Source organism: Mesoplodon mirus (assembly GCF_964341445.2).
Source record: "Mesoplodon mirus genome assembly, chromosome: 4".
In the NCBI taxonomy this organism is placed as follows: Eukaryota; Metazoa; Chordata; class Mammalia; order Artiodactyla; family Ziphiidae; genus Mesoplodon; species Mesoplodon mirus.
In genome coordinates this window covers 105295717-105323462 of record NC_138979.1, presented here as the reverse complement: position 1 = coordinate 105323462, position 27746 = coordinate 105295717, and the positions used below count along the sequence as shown (strand labels likewise).

Genomic DNA, 27746 nt, shown 5'->3' with positions numbered 1-27746 from the left:
AAAGAAGATGTGGTACATATATACAGTGGAATATTACTCAGCCATAAAAAGGAACAAAATTGGGTCATTTGTAGAGACGTGCATGGATCTAGAGACTGTCATACAGGGTGAAGTAAGTCAGAAAGAGAAAAACAAACACCGTATGCTAACACATATATATGGAATCTAAAAACAAAAAAAAGGTTCTGAACAGCCTAGGGGCAGGACAGGAATAAAGACACAGACGTAGAGAATGGACTTGAGGACACGGGGAGGGGGAAGGGTAAGCTGGGACGAAGTGAGAGAGTGGCATGTACATATATACACTACCAAACGTAAAATAGATAGCTAGTGGGAAGCAGCCGCATAGCACAGGGAGATCAGCTTGGTGCTTTGTGACCACCTAGAGGGGTGGGATAGGGAGGGTGGGAGGGAGACGCAAGAGGGAGGAGATATGGGGATATATGTATATGTATAGCTGATTCACTTTGTTATACAGCAGAAACTAACACACCATTGTAAAGCAATTATACTCCAATAAAGGTGTTAAAAAAAAAAAGAAAGAAAGTGATTGTAGCACAGTCTGGACAAAAAAATAGGCCTTGGGAATTATTCCAAAGTTCTTTGTGTTTAAGTCATTTCTAGTGTAGTCTAATGTCTAGCTGAAAAATAATATGGAGTTATATTGAAAATTCAGCTACAGAATCCTCTGATTTCTTGGATTCATGATTTGTGATTTTTTTGAAAAATTTTTTGCTGTATTTTGTTTTATTTTTACAATGCAGTATTATTAACTATAATCTCTATGCTGTACATTAGATCCCCAGAACTTATTTATCTTATAACTGGAAGTTTGTACTCTTTGACCAACATATCTCCCCTTTTCTCCCACCCCCTCACCCCCAGCCCCTGGGAACCACCATTCTAGTCTCTGTTTCTTTTTTTTTTAAGTTATTATATTTTATTCTATTTATATTAGTTTAATACTTCTTAAATTTAACAAATGAATTAATGTATGTCAATGCTGTCTTACAGGTAGAAAAACCAAAATATCAAACTACTGAATTATATCTCAAGAGTACATGTTTTCTTGGAACTTGAGCCAAAATTGAAAGTTAGGGGTCCCTAACACTCTATTTACTACCTCTGGCTCCTAGGCCGTGCAGACAACAAATACCACAAAGCTGTTCTACTTTGAAAAACTAATAATTATGTATAAATACTTTAGTATTATTTATAAGTTCAAGTAAGGAAGTGTTCAGTATTCGGTTCTGTCCAAATTCAGTTATCTATTACTGTCTAACAAATTTTCCTAAAATGTAGCAGCTTAAAACAACAGCACTTTTAGTCTTTGTTTCTGTGAGTTCAGCTTTTTTATAATCCACCTGTAAGTGATATCATGCAGTATTTGTCTTTGTCTGACTTGTTTCACTTAATATAATGCCTCAAGGTCCATCTGTGTCTTGCAAACAAGAGGATGCCCTTTTTCATGGCTCAACAATATTCTGGTGTGTGTGTGTATCACATCTTCTTTATTCACTTATTGGTTGACACTAGCTTGGCTATCGTGAATTATGCTGCAGTAACATGGGAGTACAGATATCTCTTCAAGATCCTTTGTTTTCATTTCCTTTGAATATATAATCAGAAGTGGGATTGCTGGATCATATGGTAGTTCTATTTTTAAGTTTTTGAGGAACCTACATACTGTTTTCCATAGTGGCTGCACCATTTTACATTCTCACGAAGAGTATACCTGGGTTCCCTTTTCTCTACATCCTCACCAGCACTTGTTATTTGCTGTCTTTTTGATGATAGCCATTTTAACAGGTGTGAGGTGATAACACATTGTGGTTTTGATTTGCATTTCCCTGATGATTAGTGATGTCGAGTATCTTTTCATGTGCCTATTGGCCATTTGTATGTCTTCTTTGGAAAAATGTCTGTTGTGTTCCTCTGCCCGTTTTTTAATTGGATTGTTTGCGAGTTTTTGGGGGGTTTATTGTTTTGGTTTTTTTGTTTCTTTTTGGCTGTGCTGGGCCTTTGTTGCTGCACGCGGGCTTTCTCTAGTCGCGGCAAGTGGGGGCTACTCTTTGCGGTGCTCGGGCTTCTCACTGTGGTGGCTTCTCTTGTTGCGGGGTGTGGGTTCTAGGCACGCGGGCTTCAGTAGTTGTGTCTCATGGGCTCTAGAGTGCAGGCTCAGTAGTTGTGGCACATGGGCTTAGTTGCTCCATGGCATGTGGGATCTTCCCGGACCAGGGATCGAACCCATGTCCCCTGCACTGGCAGGCGGACTCTTAACCACTGCACCACCAGGGAAGTCCCAGATTGTTTGGTTTCCTTTTTTTGCTACTGAGTTGTATGAGTTCTTTATGTATTTAAATATTGACTCCTTATCAGATATATGATTTGCAAATATATTCTCCTATATTCTGTAGGTTACCTTTTCATTTGTTGATGGTTTCCTTTGCTTGTGCAGAAACTTTTTAATTTGATGTAGTCCCACTTGTTTATTTCTGCTGTGTTTTCCCCCCACCCCAGCCTTTTTTGGCTTTATTGTAAATTATACTTTTTATTTTGAGATAATTATAGATTCACATGCAATTGTAAGAAATAATGCCAGGAGAGCCCAAGTACCCTTTACTCAGTTTGCCCCAATGGTAACATTTTTGCAAAACTACCGTGTAATATCATAACCAGGACATTGACATTGATACAGTCAAGATACAGAATAGTTTCATCACCACAAGATCCCTAATGTTGCCACCTCCTTACACCCCCATGCCCTCCTTGATACCTGACAACCACTAATCTGTTCTCCATTTCTGTAATTGTCTCATTTCAAGGATGTTATATAAGTAGAGTCACAGTATGTGACCTTTGGGATTTACTCCCCCTCCCCCCACCACTTCAGCATGATTCTGTGGAGACTCATCAGGCTGTCACATGTATCAATAGTTGTTACTTTTTATTGCTGAGTAGTATTCCATCTTATAGGTGCACCACTGTTTGTTTAGCCATCCACCAGGTGAAAGACAGCTGAATTATTTCCAGTTTGGGGCTATTAAAAATAAAGCTGCTGTAAACATTTATGTACAGCTTTTGGTGTGAACATAAGTTCATTTCTCTGAAATAAATGCTCAGGAGTGCAGTTGTGGGTGTATGGTACTGTGTGTTCAGTTTTTTAAGAAACTGCCCAAATTTTCCACCTTAGCTGACCACTTTACATTACCATCAGCAATATGTGAGTGATCCAGTTTCTCCACATCCGTGTCAGCATTTGATGTTGTCAGTTTTCTATTTTATCCATTCTAATAGAAGTTGTGATGGTTAATTTTATATGTCTGTTGGATAGGCCATGGTACCTGGATATTTGGCCAAACATTATTCTATATGTTTCTGTGAAGGTATTTTTTAGATGAAATTAACATTTAAATCAGTATACTTTGAGTTAAGCAGCTTACTCTCCATAAGGTGGGGGGGCCTCACCCAGTCAGTTGAGGGCTTTAAAAGAAGAAGACTGGCCTCCCTGGAAGAAGGAATTGCCAGGAGATACCCTTGGGACTTGAACTGCAACATCAACTCTGCCCTGGGTCACCAGCCTGCTGGCCTACCCTGCAGAATTTGGACTTAACCAGCATCTATAATCACATGAACCAATTCCTTAAAATCAATCTTAGTCAATTTTTCCCTCTCCCTCCTTCCTTCTCTCTCTCTTTCTCTCTCTCTCTCTTGCTCTCTCTCTCTCTCTCTCTCTCTTTCGACATACACAGTCGACTCTCCATATCTATGGGTACTGCATTCGTGTATTCAGGCAACCATAGATGGAAAGTATTCAGAAAAACAATCCAGGAAGTTCCAAAAAGCAGAACTTGAATTTGCTGCATGCCAACAACTGTTTACATAGCATTTACATAGTATTTACAACTATTTACATAGTGTTTTCGTTCTATTAGGTATTGTAAGTAATCTAGAGATGATTTAAAGTATACTGTGGGAGGATGCGCATAGGTTATGTGCAGATACTATACCATATATATATGTGGACACATACCCCTTCTATGGTTCTGTCTCTCGGGAGAACCCTGACTGATACAGATGCGTACCGCGAGGTGAGCCAGAGCGGCTGTTGTAAATAAGGAGGTCAGGAGAGGCCCCACCAGGTGACATGTGAGCAGAGGCTGAGAGAAGCAAGATGATGGACTGTGTAGATTTGGGGGAAAGGGGGACAAGAGCCAGTTTGGAGACTAGCTCTTATTTACATCCAGTCTTGTATGTTTTATCAGATTTATACAGAAAATGCTAGTAAATTAAATAGATTAGCAAAAGAAAAACCCTCCACTGCTTGGCTTCTGGCTCCTTCCTGGTGTAGAAATGGTTTCTCTTTGATGTGATGGAAACTGCCTTCTTTAACCAGCTTTCCTTAAAAGAGCTTTTCACAGAATAGGTTGCCTCTTAGACTCTAGACTAGTGTTTCTCAACTGTAAATAGAAGTATATCCAGTGAAAGCCACAGCTTCTAGTACAATAAAAAATACAGCTTCCCCCAACAATAGCTGTTGTTTCTCCCCGAGAGAAAGGTGAACACCAGGCAAACTATATATTCTTGTGTACAGTGAATTCTGTTACTTTTTACCACCCTAAGTCCTTTTAGAAACAATAAATTTTAATCTGCTTCATTGTAATTGAGGAAAAAGAAATTTCAGAGTGGTGGTCCTCATCTGCAGAAGGAGCTTGGCACTCTTGACCTCTTTGGGGTTGGAATAGTTGGTCAGTGTGGGGTCCCAGAAACCCTTGCTCTGTTGATTTACCAACCGAGCTATGGTTTATGATTTAGGGGTTGGGGAAAGTGGCTTCCTACATTCACATAGGATGTCTGAGAGGGGGGCCTTTTTCCTTCTGATACTGTGAATGCTTCCCTAAGTGGAAATGAAATGCTTTCTAAGTATTAATTAGCCTCCTACTGGCCCATTACTAGCAGGGAGAGAGTGAGGCCTTTAAGCGTTTGCCTCTGTACCCCAGTAGGATGTTTTCAGTATGCTGTATGGACAGATGAAAGCTCTCATGTTAGCAATGATTATTCTCTGCTCAACTGTCATTATGTAGGCAGGTTTTCTAGCTGGGAAGGTAGTCTTTACTTTTATGCAGTCTTAAATATTTTACCAGATTTATTTATACAGAAAAATATTTTATCGGATTTATTATACAGAAAATGCTAATAAATTGAATAGGATTGCAAAAGAAAAGTGAAGCTTTTTATTTATCTAGATAGTGATTTTTCTTGATGGCGACACAATGAGGTGAGTGCTCTAAAAGCTTTTTCCTCCTGTGGTTGCATCCTAGACCTAATTTAGAACGTGTCACATCAAAATGAATATCACCATTGTGAGTGGGTCTCGGATGGCCTGCATGTTTTTCTGTAGTCTTACCTTGGGGCCCTGCTTTGCGTCACTTGACCATTTGTGGTTGATTTCCATCCATGTGTTTAGGTGATGATATTTGAACTGGCTTACCATGTGCAGTCATTCCTCTGCGAGCACAACAAGCCCCCTCCCAAGTCTTTTCATGAAGAAATGCTGGAAAGGCGGGCTCAGGAGGAGCAACGGAGGCAGTTAGAGGCCAAGCGGAAAGAGGAAGAGGAGGTGAGACCCTTGTCGCCACGGTGTCCGGCCCAGAGGACTGCGAGCTCCTATAGGTTTTCCTCCGTCTCTACCTACTCACTTATTGGTATTTCTTTAAGTTTTGCTCAGCATTTGATCCAAGAACCATGGATTCATGTGAAAGGAGGCCCAAAGAGTAACCAAGAAATAAATACTATGAGTGATTCCCTCCCAACAAATATCAATGCTACCCTTAGAACCCTTAGTCCAGGTTTTTAAATAAAAGAAAAAGGAAGTCGGCTTAACCAAACTTCTGGTGCTCTTTCTGTGCTTGTAAAGCTGTGCAGGAGTTCAGAGGCTATTATCTTCTTCCCTCTGTGGGACAAGTATCTCATGCCCAAATGAGTAGCCAAAGCCAGAGACTGAACGTTTTTTTTGTTCACTAACCATTTGTACTTTTTCTTTATTTGCATACGGATGTATACTGCTGTATTATTTTTAAAATCCTTTAATCAAAGTTAATACATGTATCTAAATTTCCTTCCTGATTTTTGAGGTTTTTTTTCCTTCTATTTAGTCTTTTAATAAATTTATCTAGAACTTATTTTGGTGTGGGTTGTAAAAATGAGGGTCTGAGTTTTTCTTTTTTTTTTCCCAGTCATTTTCCTAACACATTTATTAAGTAATCATTCATTCTTAAGTGATTTGTAATAATTCCTTTAAAGTGTATTTTACCTACTCATTTATACTAAGTTCTACTTGTGAATTATCTCTTTTGTTCAATTCATGTTGTTTTCTTGAGTCTCTGCCACACTCTTTGAGTGATTGTATCTTTATAACATTTGACTGTCTAAGTCAGGACCCCTGTCCCTTCATCCTTCATTCTTTTTTTTTTTCCGTTGGCTATTCTCACAGATAAGTTATAGGATTGCTTTCTCAAAATCAAAACAAAACAAAGCCTGTGGGATTTTGAGTAAAATTGCACTAAACTTATGTATTCATTTAGGAAGAATTAACATTATGACAGTATTCAGACTTCCTATCCAGGAATGTTTTTCCATTTATTTTTATCTCTCGGTGAGGCTTTTTAGTTTTCTTCCCTTAGGTGTTGCAATTACTTGTAGGGTTTTGTTTTTCCTGCTTTTCTTAGGTTCTTATTCCTGGTTCTTTTTTCCTGCTTCGTTTTGTTCATCCTTTACTTATGTTAACACTGTCTTTGTGAGTTCCGTTCATTTTTTTCTCAATATTTATTTATTTGGCTGGGCTAGGTCTTAGCTGCAGCATGAGGGATTTTGTTTTTGTTTTTGTTTTTTTTTGGTTGCAGCATGCGGGATCTAGTTCCCTGACTAGGGATTGAACCTGGGCCCCCTGCACTGGGAGCACAGAGTCTTAACCACTGGACCACCAGGGAAATCCCGGTTCCATTCATTTTGTTACTGCTTATCTCCTATTTAATTGCGTAGCCTAGTTACCATTTAGGGTTTAAAGTTCCTTATTGTTGTCATTGTTCTTAGGCAGACACATTTTTACTAGAAGATAAAGATATTTAACAGACTTGTTTTGGTGTCCTACTATAACTACCTGTAAGTTTTGGGTATGCTTTATATTATTACTGTAATAGTTTTTGGTGAGTTTCTCAATGGTTTTGATATTTATAACCTGGAATTTTAGGCAGCTCATAAAAAACACTATTTTTCTCTACCTAAATTCAGAATCATTTGAGTAATAGCTACATGAGTCAAATGGATAGAGATCAAAATGCCACTTTTAATACTAAGAAAACTGATTGGGGAATGCACCTGAAGGTCTGTGGCTTGTGGGTGTGCACCCAGCTCAGCCCACCTCCACCCAGCAGCCTGGCCGACAGTAGGCGCAAGTGCATGTTCCCTGCAGACAGGCAGGTATCAAAGAGGAGGGGCTCAGTCAAGTGTGGGGAGAAGTGAGCGGCCCATGGTGTTGCTGCAGTTAAAGTCCCTCCACATAGAAATGGGGAGTACGTGTCCCTCCCCACACAGTCTTCACACCCATTTAAGTGGGAAGCCTATTGCCTAAGAACTCTGATAAAACTGACGTAACTACAGTTTGTACTAAGGTTCTAGATATTCAGATCTCTTAGGAGATGAGAGCTTGAATTACTAAAATTCAAAAGATTTTTTGTGATTTCAGAATTCATATGTTGTATGGGTTTCAGAGATCAGCATTTGATGGCAATATGATTTATTTCAGCAACGTGAAATCCTTCATGAGATTCAGAGAAGGAAAGAAGAGATAAAAGAAGAGAAAAAAAGGAAAGAAATGGCTAAGCAGGTACTCTAGCAATTCTGCCATACTCAAATAGTTTACGTTTTGCTAAACATAAACATAAAATCTTTTTATTTCCATTGATGATATTTGAATTATTGTATCTTTATAATGTTTGAATATCTGAGAAGTCAGGACCCGTGTCCTTCATTCTTCATTATTCTTTTTCCTGCATTATTCTTTTTCCCCTCCTTTGTTAGTATCAGTAGTAAAGCTTAAAATGAAGCACTAAAAAGTCCCCCAAATATCATTCATTATATATTTTAGATTCTCCAAATAAGTAGCAAAATTTAGAGTTGTATGTTATCTGTAGATGACTTAGGCTTACGTAACTACAGTAGTTTATCAAAAGAGTTGAAGGAGAGAGGAGATTGAAGTTTTGATAATCAACCCAGACTGGAATTATTAATACTTGGAAAACAAAACTATTTGTTCATACAGAAGAGTGAATGGAAACCACATGGATCTCCTTGAGATTTCATTCAGTGATGGAAAAGAAGGATTCAACAGAGCTGGTTTAAAAAGCAGGGGTGGAAAAGGATAAAGTCCTTTTTCCTATATTTTTCCTGAGTCCAACTCAATCAAAAACCAGTTACACATGTTTGGAGAAATCCAGAGACAATTTTGCTCATTCTCTTTTAGAGAAATATGGCATTAAACTTAAGGGAAGCAATGAGGTGCAGTGGGTGGAGGCACTGATGTGCAGGTCAGCAGCACCTGCTGAAAGCTTTGGCTTTTTTACTGCCTGGCTCTGTGACCTTGACAGATGACACTCTCCGAGGCTCATTTTCCTCACCCCTTAAGACGGCACAGATAATGCCTTCCTTTCTGTCTTATGTAATTATTCCCACAGATAAATGTACTGCCCTTTGTGAATGTACAAAGCTGTATACAAATTTAAGGTGATATTACTGTTCCCACCAACTCTCCTATCTTACATCTGATCTGCCTTCTTGTCACTCACTCTCCTCTCTCCTTGTTTGTTTGTTTGTTTGTTTGTTTTTTACAGTGTTCAAAATAGTTTAATATTGGAGTCAAGATAGATAACAGAACAATACTAATTCTGTCAGTAGACAGAAGACATAATCCAAACATAGACCCCCTCCATCCCATGTATATATAACTGATTTTTTTACTAAGGTACAAAGATAATTCTGGAGAAAGGATAGCCTTTTCAGCAAACAGTACTAGAACATTTTTTTCTTTTCCATTATGGTTTATTACAGGATATTGAATCTGCTCTCTCTTTGAATGCCTCCCTCTGTTCATCTCTTGCTCTTCTCCCTAACTTTTCATGTATATTCCACGATTCTAAGCATTTTCGTTTATAAAACTCACATTCTCTTGAAAAGGTAACCTGGCCTTCAGTTCTTGAACCAGTACATATTTGGACATTAAACTTTTAAAAGTTGAGTTCAACTTTATTACACTTGAAAACATTCAGCTTAAATAAGATTTGCATTCTCTTCATATTTATAATTATGTACCATGATTGTCTTCCACTATGACTTATATCTAAAGTAGGTTTTACTTTTCTCTTTTTAAGGAACGTTTAGAAATAGCTAGTTTGTCAAACCAAGATCATACCTCTAGGAAAGACCCAGGAGGACACAGAACAGCTGCCATTCTACATGGAGGCTCTCCTGACTTTATAGGAAATGGTAAACATCGGACCAACTCCTCTGGAAGGTCTAGGTAAGTCCCTGAGGTTTCTGATCTGGAAGGATGAAAAATGTAGGATTAAAACAACTTGTAGTGAAATTTGGTGGAATTGTCACATGATAGTTTTAATAACTTTTGCAGCACCTGTATATCTTAATATATTAGTTAGCAATATGAAATGAAATTTTCATTTAACACTTTCCAAATATCTTTCATGAAACCAGTTTTAGGGTTCATTCCCTTTTATAACAGTTACAACACTTCACAGTCTTGCCACCAGTGCAGTTTGATCTGACTTTTAATGATCTAATTATTCAGTAAGTGATTTAAAAACTTTTCTCTGTCAGAATCATCATCCAGCCAGATTTCACACTGTGTGTGTTTTCAGTCTGTAACTCCCTAGGTCCCACCACAGATGTGGGGAATACTCCAAAACGGGCACGGATGTGGGAGATCCTTTACATGAGGACGGGAGCCCCAGTTTGCTATCAGGGCTCCTCTCCCTGTTGCTACTGAGGACACTGGGCTTCCCTGTTACTGCAGGTGGGCTCCTGGGTTCCCTGTCACCAGAGATGATATGAAAGATACTATCTCTTCCTCCACATCCTTTTCCACTAAAGAATTGAGACTTCCCTGTCTGTTTGCTGTGACCCCCTGTGGACCAGAAAGGAATTTTAGTACAGAATCCATTTGTGAGTAGGTGGGTGATTAAGTAGTATAGGTATTATAATTCAGCTTCTTTATGTGTTTAAACTATCTCTTGTGAGAATCTAAGCAGCATTTAAAACCAACATTTTCTTCTATAAAAAGAAACATTTTAGGTACCAAACTAAAAGCTTATATAATCTTTTGGGTTACAGTTTGTTTATATGAAGGAATCATTTCAGTTCTTTCCCTAATTATCTACTTTAAAAAAATCAGCTCAGAAATCATTTTGATATTAACATTTAACCACCTACTGTTAAGGTGAACTAAGTCTTTTCTTGAATGCAGTTTCTGGTAACAATTCCTTGTTAAGGTTATAACTCCTTGCACCAATTTAGATTGTTTTTGCAACTGGGCTTCCATTAGGCAACATAGTTTGAAGTTGTCAGAGTATTTCAGTAGGAAATCATTGACAGATTCCTACTGCGTTAGAAACAGTGGAAATAAATCAATGCCATGAGTAAGGATGTATAAAAAACAATTTTTTTTAGTTTAGACATTTCCATTTTTGCGGCTAACTGTAAACAGTGGGTCCAAGATTAGACTTGGCTTTTGAGATTAGAGATTATTAGCAAGTTTATTCAAGGAAGGATGGGAACTTCTCTCCCTCCTTGACGTAGGTAGAACTTTTCATGTAGTGCTTTTAGAGGGCCATTTGTATGTCTTGGATAGAATGTGACATTCCATGAGCAGCCAAGAAGAAATCATTTTTATGTATTGTTTGCCAACGTTGTTGTACAAACCTGCATGAACTCTGGCACTATGTTGGCTACCGACTAGAAAAGAATGAATCTTTCTTAAAACATAGTTTACATGCTTCTTCAGTTAAGACATAAAAAGTCTTTGATATACTGAAGTACCTCATGGCATACTCATAATTCTTTTTCTTCCTTGCTATTCACTAGTCTTTGAGTTGGAAAGCCAAAGGAAATAACCAGAGTGTTGCATTTTATTCTTTCAGTTAGTAGATACATTTGATAGAGTTAGTAGAGATGGCCTTGTCATCACTGTTGTCAGCAGGCATTATTCTAATTGGCTGTGACTAAAAACAATACAATCTAGAACCAGATACTTAATGAGCACTTACTAAAGGTCAGACACTGTTCTGAGTCCTGGGGATTCAATAAACAAGATCAAGAAGGATGCTGGTTTCATGGAGCTTATATTCTAGTTGGAGGAGACTGTCCACAAGCAAGCAAGAAAATGTCAGATAGTGACTAGCGCTCTGCAGAGAACTTAAATAGGCTGTCTTGAAGAAAGACTGGATGGCTACTTTAGATTGGGTGTTTGGAGGAAGGAGTCCAAGGATTGGATCCTGAGTGACAGAAGGACGGTGGCTTTCGACTGGGGGGGCACAGATACCGGATCTGGATGATGGAACGGAGCCAGCTGTTCGGGTAAAGAACAGCCGGTGCAGAAGACCCAAAGCCAGCTTGGCCTTGTGCTGCCCAGAGCTCATCAAACAGGGCAGCGTGGCTAGAATGAGTGGGCATGGAGACAGTGGTTCAAGGGGGCGGCAGGGGTGTGTCACGGAGGGCTCTGTTGGTCGGGTCAGGAGTTTAGGTGTAATGAGCAGCCATTCAGGGTTTTAACGAGGAATAAGATACCATCTAATCCACGCTGAGTGAAGTTCTTCCTGGCTGCCAGTGGAGAATGGAGAACAGGAGAGCAACAGTAGAGGAACAGTTTGCGCATCACGCTTCATACTACTCTCGCCCTCCCTTAGCCTCTGCACGGCAGCCACGCTCATCTTCCAGTCCTTCGCGCACACCAAGCTCCTTCCCATCTCAGGGCCTCTGCCAGTCACTCTGCCTGCTACGCTCTCCCTGGGGCACTTTGCATGGCCGACTCCTTATCTTTCAGTTCCCGCTCACAAGTGACCTCAGACGCCTTCCCTGAGCACCACCCCCACCCCGCTCCCCTGCTTAGTCACTTGTTCTCCAGTTCCCTGTTTTAAGTTTCTCCATAGCAGTTACTGCTAACTGAACTTCATATACATTTGTTTGCTTTTTTATTGTCTTTCTCCTTTCATGACAATGTCAAGTTCATGTGAGCAAGGACCTCATCTGTGTTCCCCTCAGGGCCTGGAACAGTGCCTAGGAGAGACAGAGTAGGTGCTCAGTAAACGTCTGATGGAGGGAGGGAGGGAGTCAGGAAGGATGATAGAAAGGGACAGACTGTCCTTTTGGCACTTGTAGGGTCTGCAGCCTCTTCAACCAGGGTGACTCAGCTTTTCTTTTTATGTGGGCATATCAAAAATCAGTAAGGCTTTATTTAATGAAAGGTTTCCACTGTGTAAAACAAGAGAAAGAGAACAGAAAACCACTCACTGTTCTAGTGGAAAGAGCTTAAAGGCCTGATACTCAAGGGCCTGGCCCCTTGGCCCAGCTTTTCACGGATGTGTTTTTGTCTTTGTTGAACAGCTTTATTTTCTGTGTCCTTAAGGTTGTCTTTTTTCCCCCTTGAAGGATTTACCTTTTACTTTTTTTCAAATTGAGGTAAAATTCAGATAATATAAAACTAACCATTTTAAAGTGTCAGTTTAAACTAACCATTCAGTGTCAAGCTGTCTTTTGTAAAGTGCAGACATAGTTCTCTCCTGCCTTCTTCCCAGGGATGTTGTATCTCATAAATGGGCACTTTGAACTTTTTAGGAGAAGCAGAAAAAGAAAAAAAAATTCTATAAAGTAGTTCATGGTAGAGAATTATTTTCACAGTTTCAGACTTGCCTTCTGTGCAGGTTACTAAAGTGTAGCCCAGAATCTAGGATACATCACCCATTTTCACCAGGAAACAGCATCAGGTTGTCTCGTAGTTTGTTTTCCTGATTTTGACACCATGTGTGGTAACTGCTGGCTATTCCTCAGGAGAAGAGATAATTAAGGGTATAAGTGTTACCCAGCTGGGTTCTTGGACTCTTTAATCAATAGAAATTGATAAGAGGCCAGATGAGAAATTCAGACAAGACTTTACTGGGACTCGTGCTGAGCCTCCATTGTTCACAGTCTCTCCAGTTGGCTCCATGGAGGCATAGACTGGTTCACTTCAAATTAAGCAATGTCAGCAGTTCTTACTAACTTTATGTCCACAGAGCTGCCTGGAGTTTCAAATTGGGGGACCAAGAGCTAGAGTTTTCTGTGGCATCTTGGTGAGTTAGGCAGGCAAGTGAGACTACCCTAGCCCCCTGTGTCTCATATGAGATCTCCCTTTTTCCATCCCATCCCAACCATCTACACCATTGACCATATTGGCAGAGCAGTCTTTTGGGTGGGAGTCTGATTCTCAAGTCCCTAGTGGACAAATTGCCGCCTCTTTTCTTGCTACTTGGCTTTTTAAAAAATCATGTTTTCTTCTTATTTGAGGTATCAAGGTCCTAGATGCCTAATTTATTCTTCTAAAATTGAACTGTGTCTAATTATCTGTTCTTTATAAAACCCAGTTAATGTTATTTGGCAATTTTGTTTAAAACACCCTTTATCCTGTGTACTGCCACAGCTACTGGGAAAAACTGATAACATGGGTGATATTTCTAATGATATTGCAAACCCCCATGAACATTCCATAATCTAGAATTAATCATTGGCAATGACAGGACTTCCCTGGTAGTCCAGTGGTAAAGAATCCACCTTCCAATGCAGGGGATGCGGGTTCCATCCCTGGTTAGGGAACTAAGATCCCACATGCTGTGGGATAACTAAGCCCGCACACCACAGCTACTGAGCCCGCACACCTCAACTAGAGAGCCCATGTGCCACAACGAAAAACCCCGTGTGCCGCAACTAAGACCCGACGCAGCCAAAAATAAATAATAAATAAATCTTAAAAAAAAAAAAAATCAGGGCTTCCCTGGTGGCACAGTGGTTGAGAGTCTGCCTGCTGATGCAGGGGACACGGGTTCGTGCCCCAGTCCGGGAATATCCCACATGCCACGGAGTGGCTGGGCCCGTGAGCCATGGCCGCTGAGCCTGCGCGTCTGGAGCCTGTGCTCCGCAACGGGAGAGGCCACAATAGTACAGCAAAAAAAAAAAAAAAAAAATCATTGGCAATGGCACCAGTGTTACTTGCTTCTAAATACCATTTGCTTGCATTGGGATGGCTATTTCTGCTGGAGTTTAGGAGCTGTTTTACTCATTAATGGGTTAGGTTCCAGAAGGTTGTTCTGAACCCAATTCTGATGAGTCCAAAGTAGACAGTATGAGCCTCCAATATGTACACATTTTTGGGTGAAAATAGGAGACGTCAGTGACATTGGACTTCTTTGTTCCTTCTCTTCAAACTCTCTGTGATTTACTTTTTATCCTTCAGAATTGTTCCTGCTGTCAATCTATCCCATGTGGCATGTACCACATTTGTCCTTTTCTTGACACTTTCACTTTTAAAATGATCTCTGGGTTTTTTTTCAATCCTAATGATACATCTTTTCTTACTAGAACTCTTAACATTCTCATTGGGTTTGTACTTAACAGTCATGATGGGGTGATGAATAGTCTAAAACACCTTAAAATCAAGCATTTACACACTGTAAACTAAAGAACATAGAGGAGTTAGACTAAAATGACTATTAGCACCATCTGTTGGAGGGGGCAAAGCTCATGTAGAGGTGCTTCTGGATCCTTTATTATATGTTAATAAGTCTAGCACATCATTTTAAACCCTCACTCTTATCCTTTTCTCTATAAATTTCAGTATGCCCAGGGTTGCACAAATAACTTGAGAAGTCAAAATTTAAACAGAGCTACAGTGTATTAGTCAAACCCTGGTATTTGGAATTTGTGGACACACATGTGGTATGAGAGACTCAAGTCATAACAGGTCTTGTCAGCAGTGTGGGTGGGTGTTGTGGGGGAAGATGTATAGGATTGAAGGTGATGAGACCAGTTAATAATGGGGTATTTCTTGTATCCAGGAGAAATTTGGTGATGTCCTGAACAGGGCAGGGGAATTGGAGAAGAGAGGCTGATACTTGGGGATCAGTTAGATGCAGGAGATCTAGGAGCTCAGGGAGACGTGCACATTTTTGACTAGTGAGACAGAATGGATGACTATGCCACCAACCCCCCAAAAAAAAGAACCAAGGGGAAAAATCAGATCGAAAGTGGGTAGGAGGGAGGTGGCAGCTTTATTGACTTCGCAGTGCCATGAAGAGTAAATAGAAGGGGCAGACATAGAGACAGCAAGGGTAGAAGTTTGAAAATGAAAAACAAGGTGGGACATGGGATTGAGGGAGAGTAGAATGGACATGGGAAAGATATATAGGCTGAGGGAAGGAGCCGATATAGAGGAACAGACTGAACATACAGGAGAGAGGGACTAACTGATGGAGCAGGATCCCAGAGGAGACGGTAGGGATGGAACTGAGGACAGGGCAGCTGTCCTTCCTCACAGTCTGGGAAAAAGAAAAAATGGGGCAGACGCCAAGTAACTTTCTAGGTGGACCCACAGAAAGTGTGGGCTTCACTGCTCATTTCTTCATGTTCTCAGTGAAAGTGGAGGTCAATATCACGCTCAGAGTGAGAGGGCTGCTTCCTAGAGATCAAAGCATTTCTTCCAAGTGTCCAGTCCTGACCATCAGGAGCTCTCTCCCTTGCCTCATCCCTGCAGAGCTCTCCCGATTTACTCGTTATATTTGCATTATAATCTAGCTTCCCAGCTATTGCTTCCCACTCAGAAAAAAAAGTAGAAAAAGGGAAAGAGAAGGAGAGGGGTTGGGCTTTGAGTGTTTTGAAGAAGTCGTGAAGGGGAATAGCAGAGACCAGAAAGAGAATGAATGAGCATTTAATAGTGGGAAACCCAGTTGGTGATCAGGAATTTGTAGTGCTCCAAGCCTGCCATTTTGCAGCTTTCTCCAGATGTGTGTGTGTGCACGAGATGTGGGATCAATATGGAATAGAGCTAAATCACTGCTGTAGAACTTCTGTGATGATGGAAATGTTCTCGATCAATGCTGCCCAATATGGTAGCCACTAGCCACTTGGGGCTGAGTACAAACATACCTCAGAGATGTTGTGGGAACAGACCACCACAATAAAGCGAGTCACATGAATTTTTGGTTTCCCAGTGCATATAAAAGTCATGTTTACACTATGCTGTCGTCTATTAAGTGTGCAGTTGCATTATATTTTTTAAAAACAATGTACATACCTTAATTTAAAAATACTTTATTGCTGAAAAATGCTAAACAGCATCTGAGCCTTCAGTGAGTCATAGTAGTAACTGATCACAGATCACCAAAGCAAATATAATAATAATGAAAAAGTTTGAAATATCGCAAGAATTACCACAGCGTGACACAGAGACATGAAGTAAGCAAATGCTGTTGGAAAAATGGAGCTGATAGACTTGCTTAATGCAAGGTTGCCGCAAACCTTCGATCTAAAAAAAAAAAAAGCCACAGAATCTTTGAAGTTCAATAAAGCCAAGTACAATAAAATGAGGTATCCCTGTACTTAAGCGTGCCTATTACAGTTGAAGAACTGAATTTTTCATTTAATTGAGTTTGAATTGAGTTTAAGTAGCCACATGTGGCTAGTGGCTACCATACTGGGCAGCACACGTGTAGAGCAGGGGTTTGTAGAGTTCCTGTGGGGAAGACTCAGTGGTGAGTGGGGGGTTGGACAGCTTTCCCATTAGCACCTTCAGCTCAGTTCCCAGCAGAGACAGATGTTGGACAGTGAGTGGGCTAGTAAGCAGGAAAAAATGGAGGGGCAAGAATTTCCTGTGTTAATCTTAAAGAAAAAAATTCATTGTCCAAATTTATTTTTAAGGCGAGAACGTCAGTATTCTGTGTGTAGTAGTGAAGATTCTCCTGGCTCTTGTGAAATCCTATATTTCTCTATGGGTAGTCCTGATCAGCTCATGGTGCACAAAGGGAAATGTATTGGTGAGTAAACTAGCTAAACTCATTTAAATTATTCTAATGATGAAAGTTAATTATGAAGGAATGGGGTAGAATAGATGCTGCGTCGTCTAGACCAGCGCAGTCCAAGGAAGACTCTTTAAGCTGATAGTCATCCTAGCTCCTGTTCCTGATGACTAGAAGAAGTCACTCAGGTTTCCCCTTCTGTAAAATGGAAATAAAAACCCAGGCTCTTGGCAATATTGTTAGCAGAAAGGTAATTTAAAATTTGCCGTCGTTAGAATTAGCCAAGCTTTTCAAAACCAAAATGGTTGAAATATTATGAATCAGTAGAATTTTGCATCTTGTGCATCTGTTGCTGATAAAATATGTGTAACAAAATGAGTTCTAATGCCTATGGTCTTTAATGGTCGTCTCATTTTCTTAATTTGCTGTCCACCTGCTTAGCGTTTTCCTGCTTGGCATACTGTACCAGACCAGGAAAACCACTTTATTTTCTATGTGTTTTATTTAGCAGTTTAGCCATCTTATTTAGCAGGTGGCTATTTGGAGTGAATCTCATTCAGCAATTTGCTATTTGAATTGTTTATATTAAAATCAAGTTTTCAGTATCTACTTCCTTTGCCCTAAATGTACATGATCTTTTATCAGTCATACAGATACAGCCACTAATTGGTGTAGGGATCACTTGCATATGGTGAATTTGACAATTAAGTTCAATTTTCAATCCCATGAGTATTCTTACCAGAGCTAACAGGCAGCTAAATTACCTGTATCAAGTTTGCTTTCTTTTTTTATCTTTTCCCTTCCTCTTTGAGGAGGTATAAATAAAAAGGGGAATTGCCGGGGTGAGGGCAGCAGGTGGAGGGAGAAGAAATCAAGCATCTGAAGAGTCTGTGATCTGGACACTCAACCTTGGCTGACTGAGGCAGCCTGGACTATGCAGGATTCTGCACATACGCAGAGCCTGCCCTGTTCAGACACAGCAACTGTTTGGGCAGGTTTAAGACCTTGATAGAGATGCTTGGCTTTGGTCCTAAGACTGTCCTTGACTCTGAGGCATTTCCGACTCACGAATTGGCAACATAAAACTCACTACTTTTAATAATCTGGGGAAATCAGGAAGGCAAATTAATCCAACTGCTTATTACCTTACCTTTGTCTCCTAGTCTCACTGGTACTCATTAGACAGATTCACCTTACTTAATACCCTCATGAGGAGACACATTTGCAGCCTGAACTTTTTTTTTTTATAAAACCACCAAGTAAATTATTTATTTTGTTTTCTCATGACGGGTCTAGTTTTTAAAATATGTCCTAATTTTCTAAGAAATGTTTTTGTAAAAGATCAATAAATTAACATTTGCTTTAAAGCTGTTGGAACTAGAGGGAATCAAGAACTTCCCTAGATATTATTCCTTATATATTAAAGCATTATAGAGGCTTCTGTATAAATGATCGTTGGTAGCACATAGTAGAGTATCAGTCTGAGCTCTTTTGGTAACATTTTCCTTCAGCCTCACTGCAGTGTGTTCTTTTGTCCTTTTTATTATCCCCATCACACAAAAGTGACAAAAGGAGGGTGGCAATAATAGAACTATAATACAAAATAAAAACCCAACCAGCAATTATGAAATACCCACTTAGTCCCAGTTGGGGAGATAAATATTGCAAGACATTGTGCCATATAACTCACGAATTTAATTAGGCTTTATGTAAATCACATCACATTCCGTCCCATAAACGTTTACTATCGTGTGTCTCCAGCGTGTGCTGCATAGATCCAACATTCCACAGGTTGCTTCCTTTGATTGACACATTTTCAAACATTAGGGTTTTTTTTTTCCCCCTTAGCTGAGAATGTCAGGAATTATGACTAGCATAACAGATTATTTTAAATAAAATCTCTTAAATGGTCAGCATTTCTGTGAAGTAAAACTGCTTCTCTAGGTGAGTTAGTTCAGCCACATTTCTCTGAAGTATTTTTGCCAAGACCACTTTGTCTTATATATACAGGTTACTTCACTTTTCATTATGAAGATAATGTAGCATCATGGAGAACTATCAATATTATTTATATAGTAAGAGAAAAAGAATACAAGAAAAAGAAAAGAATATCAGTGGTTCTCAATTGGGGTGATTTTGTTCCCTAGGGGACATTAGGTGACATCTAGAGATATTTTTGATGATTAAGACTAGGGTAAGGGGTGCTACTGGCATCTTGTGGATAGAGGCCAGGGATACTGCTGAACATCTTACAGTATACAAGTCAGCCCCCTTCAACAAAGGATTATCTGGTCCCAAATGTCAATAGTGTCAAGGGTGAGAAACCCTGCTATATATGCTACGATTTGGTAAATTAGGAAAAAAAACGGGTAGAGGGAGCTAGAAGAGAAATAAAACAAAATGGTGATATTGTGGGTGATATTTTTCTCCACTTCCAATTTTTTGGTGATTTTCTATTATAGTCTTTAATAAAAATTTAGATTTTTGTAAGAAAATTTTTGGTGTTACAAAAATTGAGCTCTCCCAGGTATAGGTCAAAACCATATGCCTATCACTAAATGAATGTATCTGTCTCACACGCTTCAAATTTAAACTGTCACGACTGGTTCCTTCCCTTGAAGCCATTTGGCCAGTTTATATTTACTGAGCATATTCACATTTTGTGTTTAGACAATCATTGATGTATTCAAATATCCAAGTTACTAAAACCTGTTCTCACTGTGTACACTCATCTGCATTGATGGAGTATCCTAGTTCCAAATGCCTTCTATTACATTAGTTGGTATTTAATAGCTGTGTGAGGGTTACTCTACCACACCAGCAGGCACGGTCATCAGAGGTGGACTGGTTATGAAAGTAACATTGTGAATAACGGCTAGTAGAAGAAAACATTAGTCCGATACTAAGATCTCACTGTCGAATCTTGTCCCTTTGTAAAATTTAATATTTTAGAGTTCAGAGTATATTGTTAAATACCAAAAATTGGTTACAAAAGAGCATGTATTACATGAAATCACATTTTTCACAGTTAGTACATGGTATCCCTTGTTGAATGAATGATTGTCTATTCCCTCTTTTTTTTTTTTTTATGCCCACAGAAAATGTACCAGTGAGATTTAATTATATTTTCTTTCAATGTGCAGGCAGTGATGAGCAGCTTGGAAAATTAGTTTACAATGCTTTGGAAACAGCCACTGGCAGCTTTGTCTTGTTGTATGAGTGGGTTCTTCAATGGCAGAAAAAAATGGGTCCATTCCTTACCAGTCAAGAAAAAGAGAAGATTGATAAGTGCAAAAAGCAGGTAGGCATCCAAGATGGCTCACTGAGCAAAAGGACTAATCTCGAGCTTAAGGCGGTGACAAAACAAAATAGCTCTGCATTTGATTGGCCACCAAAGATGACCCAAAATGCTATGAGATCTGTTTAACCAGAGGGGATGGTGGAAGACCATAAGTTTCCTTAGCCCCTGCTGCCTCTTTCAGAACTTTCACAACACGGTCAAAACTTTTGCAGCTGCTTCTCAACTTCCTTTCTCAGCCCTTATTATTCCATTAATAGCTGTCTCTCCAACTAGGATTAAAGAGTACTTCATAACTGCTATTTACAATCATTTGCATTTTCTCAGTTTTTTTTTTTTGTTTTTTTTTTTTTTTTTGCTGTACGCGGGCCTCTCACTGTTGTGGCCTCTCCCGTTGCGGAGCACAGGCTCCGGACGCACAGGCTCAGCGGCCATGGCTCACGGGCCCAGCCGCTCCGCGGCATATGGGATCCTCCCAGCCCGGGGCACGAACCCGTATCCCCTGCATCGGCAGGCGGACTCTCAACCACTGCGCCACCAGGGAGGCCCTCAGTTTTTTGAAATACTGCTTCACAACTGAATTTTCGGGGACTGGAGAATTTTATAGTTCTTTATAATACTGAGCTTAAGGAGAACATTTAATATTGCATATTGCAGTGTTACATAATAAACAAAGGTTATAAAACAGTAGGTAAAGCATTGTATTTGGAAATGTATGTGTATTTATGACAAAAAAAAAATGGAAGTAAAGACACTGCAATCCTAACAGTTGTCTTTGGGTAGTGGCCATAAAGATAAATTGTGGGGCTTTTCTTTTGTATTAGTACTTTTTAAAAGTTTGACAGTGAATATTTATAATCAGGAAAACTTATTTTTAAATTTATGTTTCTTTTTTCTGGTGGCCATATCGCAAAAGAAGTTGCTTTTGAAACTTGTCCATCTTTATGAACTTGTAGGTTGACCATGTGGTTTAGCAGAGGACTCAGTTCAGGGCATATGCCTTCTCCTCTCCTTTGAAAGTACATTTTCTATTAAATATTTCACTTTTAAAGTGAAACACTAGTTAATGCCTACCAACCCAGTTATCACCTTACTGGTTTTTTCCATACCAGATTCAAGGGGCAGAAACGGAATTCAACTCACTGGTGAAATTGAGCCATCCAAACATAGTACGCTACTTTGCAATGAATCTCAAAGAGCAAGACGATTCCATTGTGGTGGACATTTTAGTGGAGCACACTAATGGGGTCTCCCTCTTGGCCCACCTAAGCCACTCGGGCCCTATCCCCGGCCATCAGCTTCGCAGGTACGCGACTCAGCTCTTGTCAGGCCTTGATTATTTGCACAGCAATTCTGTGGTGCACAAGGTTCTGAGTGCATCGAATGTCTTAGTGGATGCGGAGGGCACCATCAAGATTACAGACTACAGCATTTCTAAGCGCCTAGCGGACATTTGCAAGGAGGACGTGTTTGAGCAAACCCGGGTTCGTTTTAGTGACAGTGCCCTACCGTATAAAACGGGGAAGAAAGGGGATGTTTGGCGTCTTGGCCTTCTGCTGCTCTCCCTCAGCCAAGGACAAGAGTGTGAAGAGTACCCTGTGACCATCCCTAGTGACTTACCAGCTGACTTTCAAGATTTTCTAAAGAAGTGAGTATCACTGAGATTTCTAATTGCACTTTACTCCTATACTTTTGGTTGTGCTTGAATGTGCTAAACATCTAAGTCATGTGTATAAGCTGAAAAGTGAACAGTATTAGAGTTAATTCTTTGTTCTCCCAATCCTTTCCCACCCACATATGTTCTGTTTTCTCACTTATATTTATCATTCCCATAACTCCTACATTCTTCTGAATTCACCTGGGCTCTTAATAATAGATTTTCAAACTACTTTTTGGGGCCTGCCTGTTATACCCTAGGAAGTCAATAGGGATTGCTAGGAGGAGAAATGCCCCAGGTATTCCAAATGGAATACCTCTGTGTCCACCTTTGCTGCTGGTTCCTAAGGGGTCAAAGACAAGGCCTCCCATTTAGAAAACAGCTTAAGGGGCATTAATGTGAGCAGTAGGGAGCGGCTGTAAATGAAGATGAAGCTTCGCTCACTCGCCCTCTGTTCACCTCCTGCTGTGCGGCCCACTTCCTAACAGGCCACGGACGGGTACTAGGGGTTGGGGACCCCTGGCTTGTGGGATCTTAGTTCCCCAACCAGGGATTGAACCCGGGCCCTCAGCAGTAGAAGTGCAGAGTCCTAACCAATGGACTGCCAGGGAATTCCCTGATTTCATTCTTCAAAATGTCACCTTTAGCTTTCTGCCCTTCCTCATTGGTCAAGAATAACTTAGTAGAGGTTAGCAATAGCATTATGTATTTTCACAAACAACACTGCAAACTTTAAGTAGAACCTATCTTTTCACATTTAACAGTAAAAGGAAGGACTCAGTAGGTAAAACTTTCCTAGTTTTCCTCTTAGAGAATAGCTCTGTGCTGTCAGGTTTTTTTTTAATTTATTTATTTTATTATTTTATTTTATTTATTTTTGGCTGCGTTGGGTCTTCGTTGCTGCGCACTGTCTTTTCTCTGGTTGCAGCGAGCGGGGGCTACTCTTCATTGCGGTGCGTGGGCTTCTCATTGCGGTGGCTTCTCTTGTTGCAGAGCACGGGCTCTAGGTACACGGGCTTCAGTAGTTGTGGCAGGTGGGCTCAGTAGTTGTGGCGCACAGGCTTTAGAGAGCAGGCTCAGTAGTTGTGCCACATGGGCTTAGTTGCTCCGTGGCATGTGGGATCTTTCCGGACCAGGGATTGAACCTGTGTCCCCTGCATTGGCAGGTGGATTCTTAACCACTGCACCACCAGGGAAGCCCGCTCTGTCAGTTTTGAACTTGATATCAGCACTATTTCTTATTCTGTTAATAATATGGTTGCCTTTGGATTGATTCGTATATTTCTCTTCATAGAGTGGTTTGATAGACTGCTTGGTTTAGAAGCAGCTGTACAGTATTGTTTTACTACCTTTGCTGTCCAGCCCCAGTAAACAAAGGAAAAAAAAATCATTCCCAGACAAGTATAGCAGCATTTCATTTGTAGTTATATTTTTACTTATTGGTGAACATCCTTTGGAGAAAGGTTTGTTTCACATCAGTCTCTGTAATGAAAAACAGCCCAGTCTCAGAGCCAGACAGCTGGGTTCATATCCCACGTTTACCCCTTCTGGCGAGTGACTTAAACTCCCTACCCTGAGTTTCCTCCTCTGAAAAACGGGGAGAACGGCAAAGTTGTCTCTTGTTATATTAATGAGGTGGCTTTTGGAAAGTACCTAAGGATGGGGCTGGTTGCCAGGAGAACCAACCACGTGATTAAGGGGTTTGGAACTGTCAGTCCCACCCCCATCCTCTGTGGAAAGGGGAGGGGCTGGAGGTTGAATGATCACCAGTGGCCAGTGAGTTAATCAATCATGCCTTTGTAGTGAAGCCTCCATTAAAAGCCAAAAAGGACAGGGTTCAGAGAGCTTCCAGGTTGGTGAACACATGGAGGTGCTGGGTAGGTGGCGGCCCGGAGAGGGCAAGAAAGCTCCAAGGCTCTTCCCACATACCCCTATGCATCTCTTCCGTCTGGCTGTTTCTGAGTTATAGCCCTTTACATTAAGCTGGTAACCTAGTGAGTAAAATGTTTCTGAGTTCTATGAACTGCTCTAGCAAATTAATTGAACCCAGGGAGAAGGTCGTCGGAATCTCCAGTGACAGCCTGGACTTGCTATTGGTGTCCCAAGTGGGGATGGGGAGGACAGTCTCATAAGACTGAGCCCTTAACCTGTGTGATCTGATGCTCTCTCCAGGTAGATAGTGTCAGAATTGAGTTGAACATATGACACCCAACTGGTGTTGGGGAATTGCCTGTTGGTGTGGAGAAACAGCCCCTCCTCTCAGTAGAATTGGGTGGAGAACCTTGTATGTGGTCAAATGAAAAAAGCAAGTTGAAGAATAATATGTACAGGATGATGTCATTTTTAAAAAATCAGTATCCACAAATTAAAACTTTATCTTTTGCTTGGACGTTTGTCCAAGACTTTATCCTTACCAGTAGTGTTTTAATATTTGGAATGAGAAAGTATTCATGTGTTACTGATATAATTAAAAATTAATTTTAAAAAATGGTTATGAAGAACCTAGGGGCAGGACAGGAATAAAGACGCAGATGTAGAGAATGGACTTGAGGACACGGGGAGGGGGAAGGGTAAGCTGGGGCGAAGTGAGAGAGTGCCATGAACATATATACACTACCAAATGTAAAATAGATAGCTAGTGGGAAGCAGCCGCATAGCCCAGGGAGAGCAGCTCATGCTTTGTGACCACGTAATGGGGTGGGATAGGGAGGAAGGGAGGGAGACGCAAGAGGGAGGAGATATAGGGATATATGTATAGGTATAGCTTATTCACTTTGCTTGCTCTTTAGTTCTTCTAGGTCCTTGTTAAACGTTTCTTCTATTTTGTCTATTCTATTTCCAAGCTTTTGGATCATCTTTACTATCATTATTCTGAATTCTTTTTCAGGTAGACTGCCTATTTCCTCTTCATTTATTAGGTCTGGTGGGTTTTTACCTTGCTCCTTCATCTGCTGTGTGTTTTTCTGTCTTCTCATTTTGCTTAACTTACTGTGTTTGGGGTCTCCTTTTCGCAGGCTGCAGGTTCGTAGTTCCCGTTGTTTTTGGTGTCTGTCCCCAGTGGCTAAGGTTGGTTCAGTGGGTTGTGTAGGCTTCCTGGTGAAGAGGACTAGTGCTTGTGTTCTGGTGGATGAGGCTGGATCTTGTCTTTCTGGTGGGCAGGTCCACGTCTGGTGGTGTGTTTGGGGGTGTCTGTGGCTTTATTATGATTTTAGGCAGCCTCTCTGCTAATGGATGGGGCTGTATTCCTGTCTTGCTAGTTGTTTGGCATAGGGTGTCCAGCACTGTAGCTTGCTGGTCGTTGAGTGAAGCTGGGTGTTGGTGTTGAGACGGAGATCTCTGGGAAATTTTCGCAGTTTGATATTACGTGGAGCTGGGAGGTCTCTTGTGGACCAGTGCCCTGAAGTTGGCTCTCCCACCTCAGTGGCACAGCACTGACTCCTGGCTGGAGCACCAAGAGCCTTTCATCCACACACCTCAGAATAAAAGAGAGAAAAAATAGAAAGAAAGAAAGAAAGGATAAAATAAAATAAAGTTATTAAAATAAAAAATAAGAAAAAAATTAAAAAGTAAAAAAAAAAAAAGAGAAAACGGATGGACAGACCCCTAGGACAAATGGTGAAAGCAAAGCTATACAGACAAAAATCAGACACAGAAGCATACACATACACACTCACAAAGAGAGAAAAAGGGGAAAAAATAATATATCTTTGCTCCCAAAGTCCACCTCCTCAATTTGGGATGATTCATTGTCTATTTAGGTATTCCACAGTTGCAGGTACATCAGGTTGACTGTGGAGATTTAATCCGCTGCTCCCGAGGCTGCTGGGAGAGATTTCCCTTTCTCTTCTTTGTTCGAACAGCTCCTGGGGTTCAGGTTTGGATTTGGACCCTCCTCTGCATGTAGGTCGCCTGAGGGCGTCTGTTCTTCGCTCAGACAGGATGGGGTTAAAGGAGCCGCTGATTCGGGGGCTCTGGCTCACTCAGGCCCGGGGGAGGGAGGGGTACGGATGCGGGGCGAGCCTGCGGCGGCAGAGGCCGGCGTGACGTTGCACCAGCCGGAGGCGCGCCGTGCGGTTCTCCCGGGAACGTTGTCCCTGGATCCCGGGACCCTGGCCGTGGCGGGCCGCACAGGGTCTCGGGAGGGGAGGTGTGGATAGTGACCTGTGCTCGCACACAGGCTTCTTGGTGGCGGCAGCAGCAGCCCTAGCGTCTCATGCCCGGCTCTGGGGTCCGCGCTGTTAGCCGCGGCCCGCGCCTGTCTCTGGAGCTCCTTTAAGCAGCGCTCTTTATCCCCTCTCCTCACGCAGCACAAAACAAAGAGGGAAGAAAAAGTCTCTTGCCTCTCCAGCAGTTCCAGACCTTTTCCCAGACTCCCTCCTGGCTAGCTGTGGCACACCAGCCCCTTCAGGCTGTGTTCACGCATCCAACCCCAGTCCTCTCCCTGGGATCCGACCGAAGCCCGAGCCTCAGCTCCCAGCCCCGCCCGCCCCGGTGGCCGAGCAGACAAGCCTTTTGGGCTGGTGAGTGCCGGTCGGCACCGATTCTCTGTGCGGGAATCTCTCCGGTTTGCCTTCCGCACCCCTGTTGCTGCGCTCTCCTCCGTGACTCCGAAGCTTTCCCCCGCCACCACCCGCAGTCTCCGCCCGCGAAGGGGCTTCTAGTGTGTGGAAACCTTTCCTCCTTCACGGCTCCCTCCCACTGGTGCAGGTCCCGTCCCTATTCTTTGTCTCTGTTTATTCTTTTTTCTTTTGCCCTACCCAGGTACGTGGGGAGTTTCTTGCCTTTTGGGAGGTCTGAGGTCTTCTGCCAGCGTTCAGTAGGCGTTCTGTAGGAGTTGTTCCACGTGTAGATGTATTTCTGATGTATCTGTGGGGAGGAAGGTGATCTCCGCGTCTTACTCTTCCTCCATCTTGAAGCTCCTCCCTCACTTTGTTATAAAGCAGAAACTAACACACCATTGTAAAGCAATTATACTCCAATAAAGATGTTAAAATAAATAAATAAAAATTAATTTTAAATTTAGGGGAAAATACAGTATCTTATACAAATGCTTTTATTGCAGTCTTTTCTTGCCCTCTCAAAGTATGAAATTAGGAGTGCTTTACTTTTTAGTGCTGTGACATGAAAAAATTAAATGTTACCCTTTATGATAGTTGCTGTCACCAATTTATAGGTGTACATTTAAGTTCATAGTTCACAGTGATGGTTGATTGTTTTAAATACCTTTTTATAATTAGGGTCAGGTGCTACTTCGGTCATTGTTATGAAAGCCAACCAACTTATTAGATTAGTTAGAACAGTGATTCTCAGACTTTCTTGTGTATTGAAACCACCTGGAGAGCTTGTTAAAGCACAGATTACTGCAAAAAACCCCAGAGTTGCTGATGTACTAGGACTGGGGTGGAGAATTTGTATTTCTAACAAATTCCCAGGTGATACTGATGCTGCTGGTCGGGGACCCCACTTTGAAAAACACTGGGTTAAAGGTATGGCTTGTTTTCATTCATTAAACAAATTGTTTGTTAGAACATTAAACAGAAAGTTAGTAGGCTCAAGGAATGATAATTAAAAGAAACTAGGTGATAAAATGTAGGGCTTTTAAGAAGTTGTTCTTAATTGTTACCAACATACTTCCAACTGTGATGAGCAGGCTTCATCTAAAGTTTATCATATTGGGCCCAGG

The 27746-nt window shown here is 41.1% G+C and overlaps 1 protein-coding gene across 2 annotated transcripts in view; it reads left to right on the top strand.

Moving 5' to 3' along the window:
* Positions 1–27746, top strand: part of EIF2AK4 (eukaryotic translation initiation factor 2 alpha kinase 4) — a 116124-nt gene that overhangs the window by 16299 nt on the left and 72079 nt on the right. The window contains exons 4-9 of one of the 2 annotated variants that reach the window (XM_082617908.1): positions 5468–5620; positions 7805–7885; positions 9426–9574; positions 17011–17126; positions 20252–20409; positions 21519–22054. In XM_082617908.1, coding sequence (XP_082474034.1) covers positions 5468–5620; positions 7805–7885; positions 9426–9574; positions 17011–17126; positions 20252–20409; positions 21519–22054 — 1193 coding nt within the window. Of the gene's footprint in view, positions 1–5467; positions 5621–7804; positions 7886–9425; positions 9575–17010; positions 17127–20251; positions 20410–21518; positions 22055–27746 lie in introns of those variants that run through there. The other variant, XM_082617909.1, reaches the window with a different exon arrangement.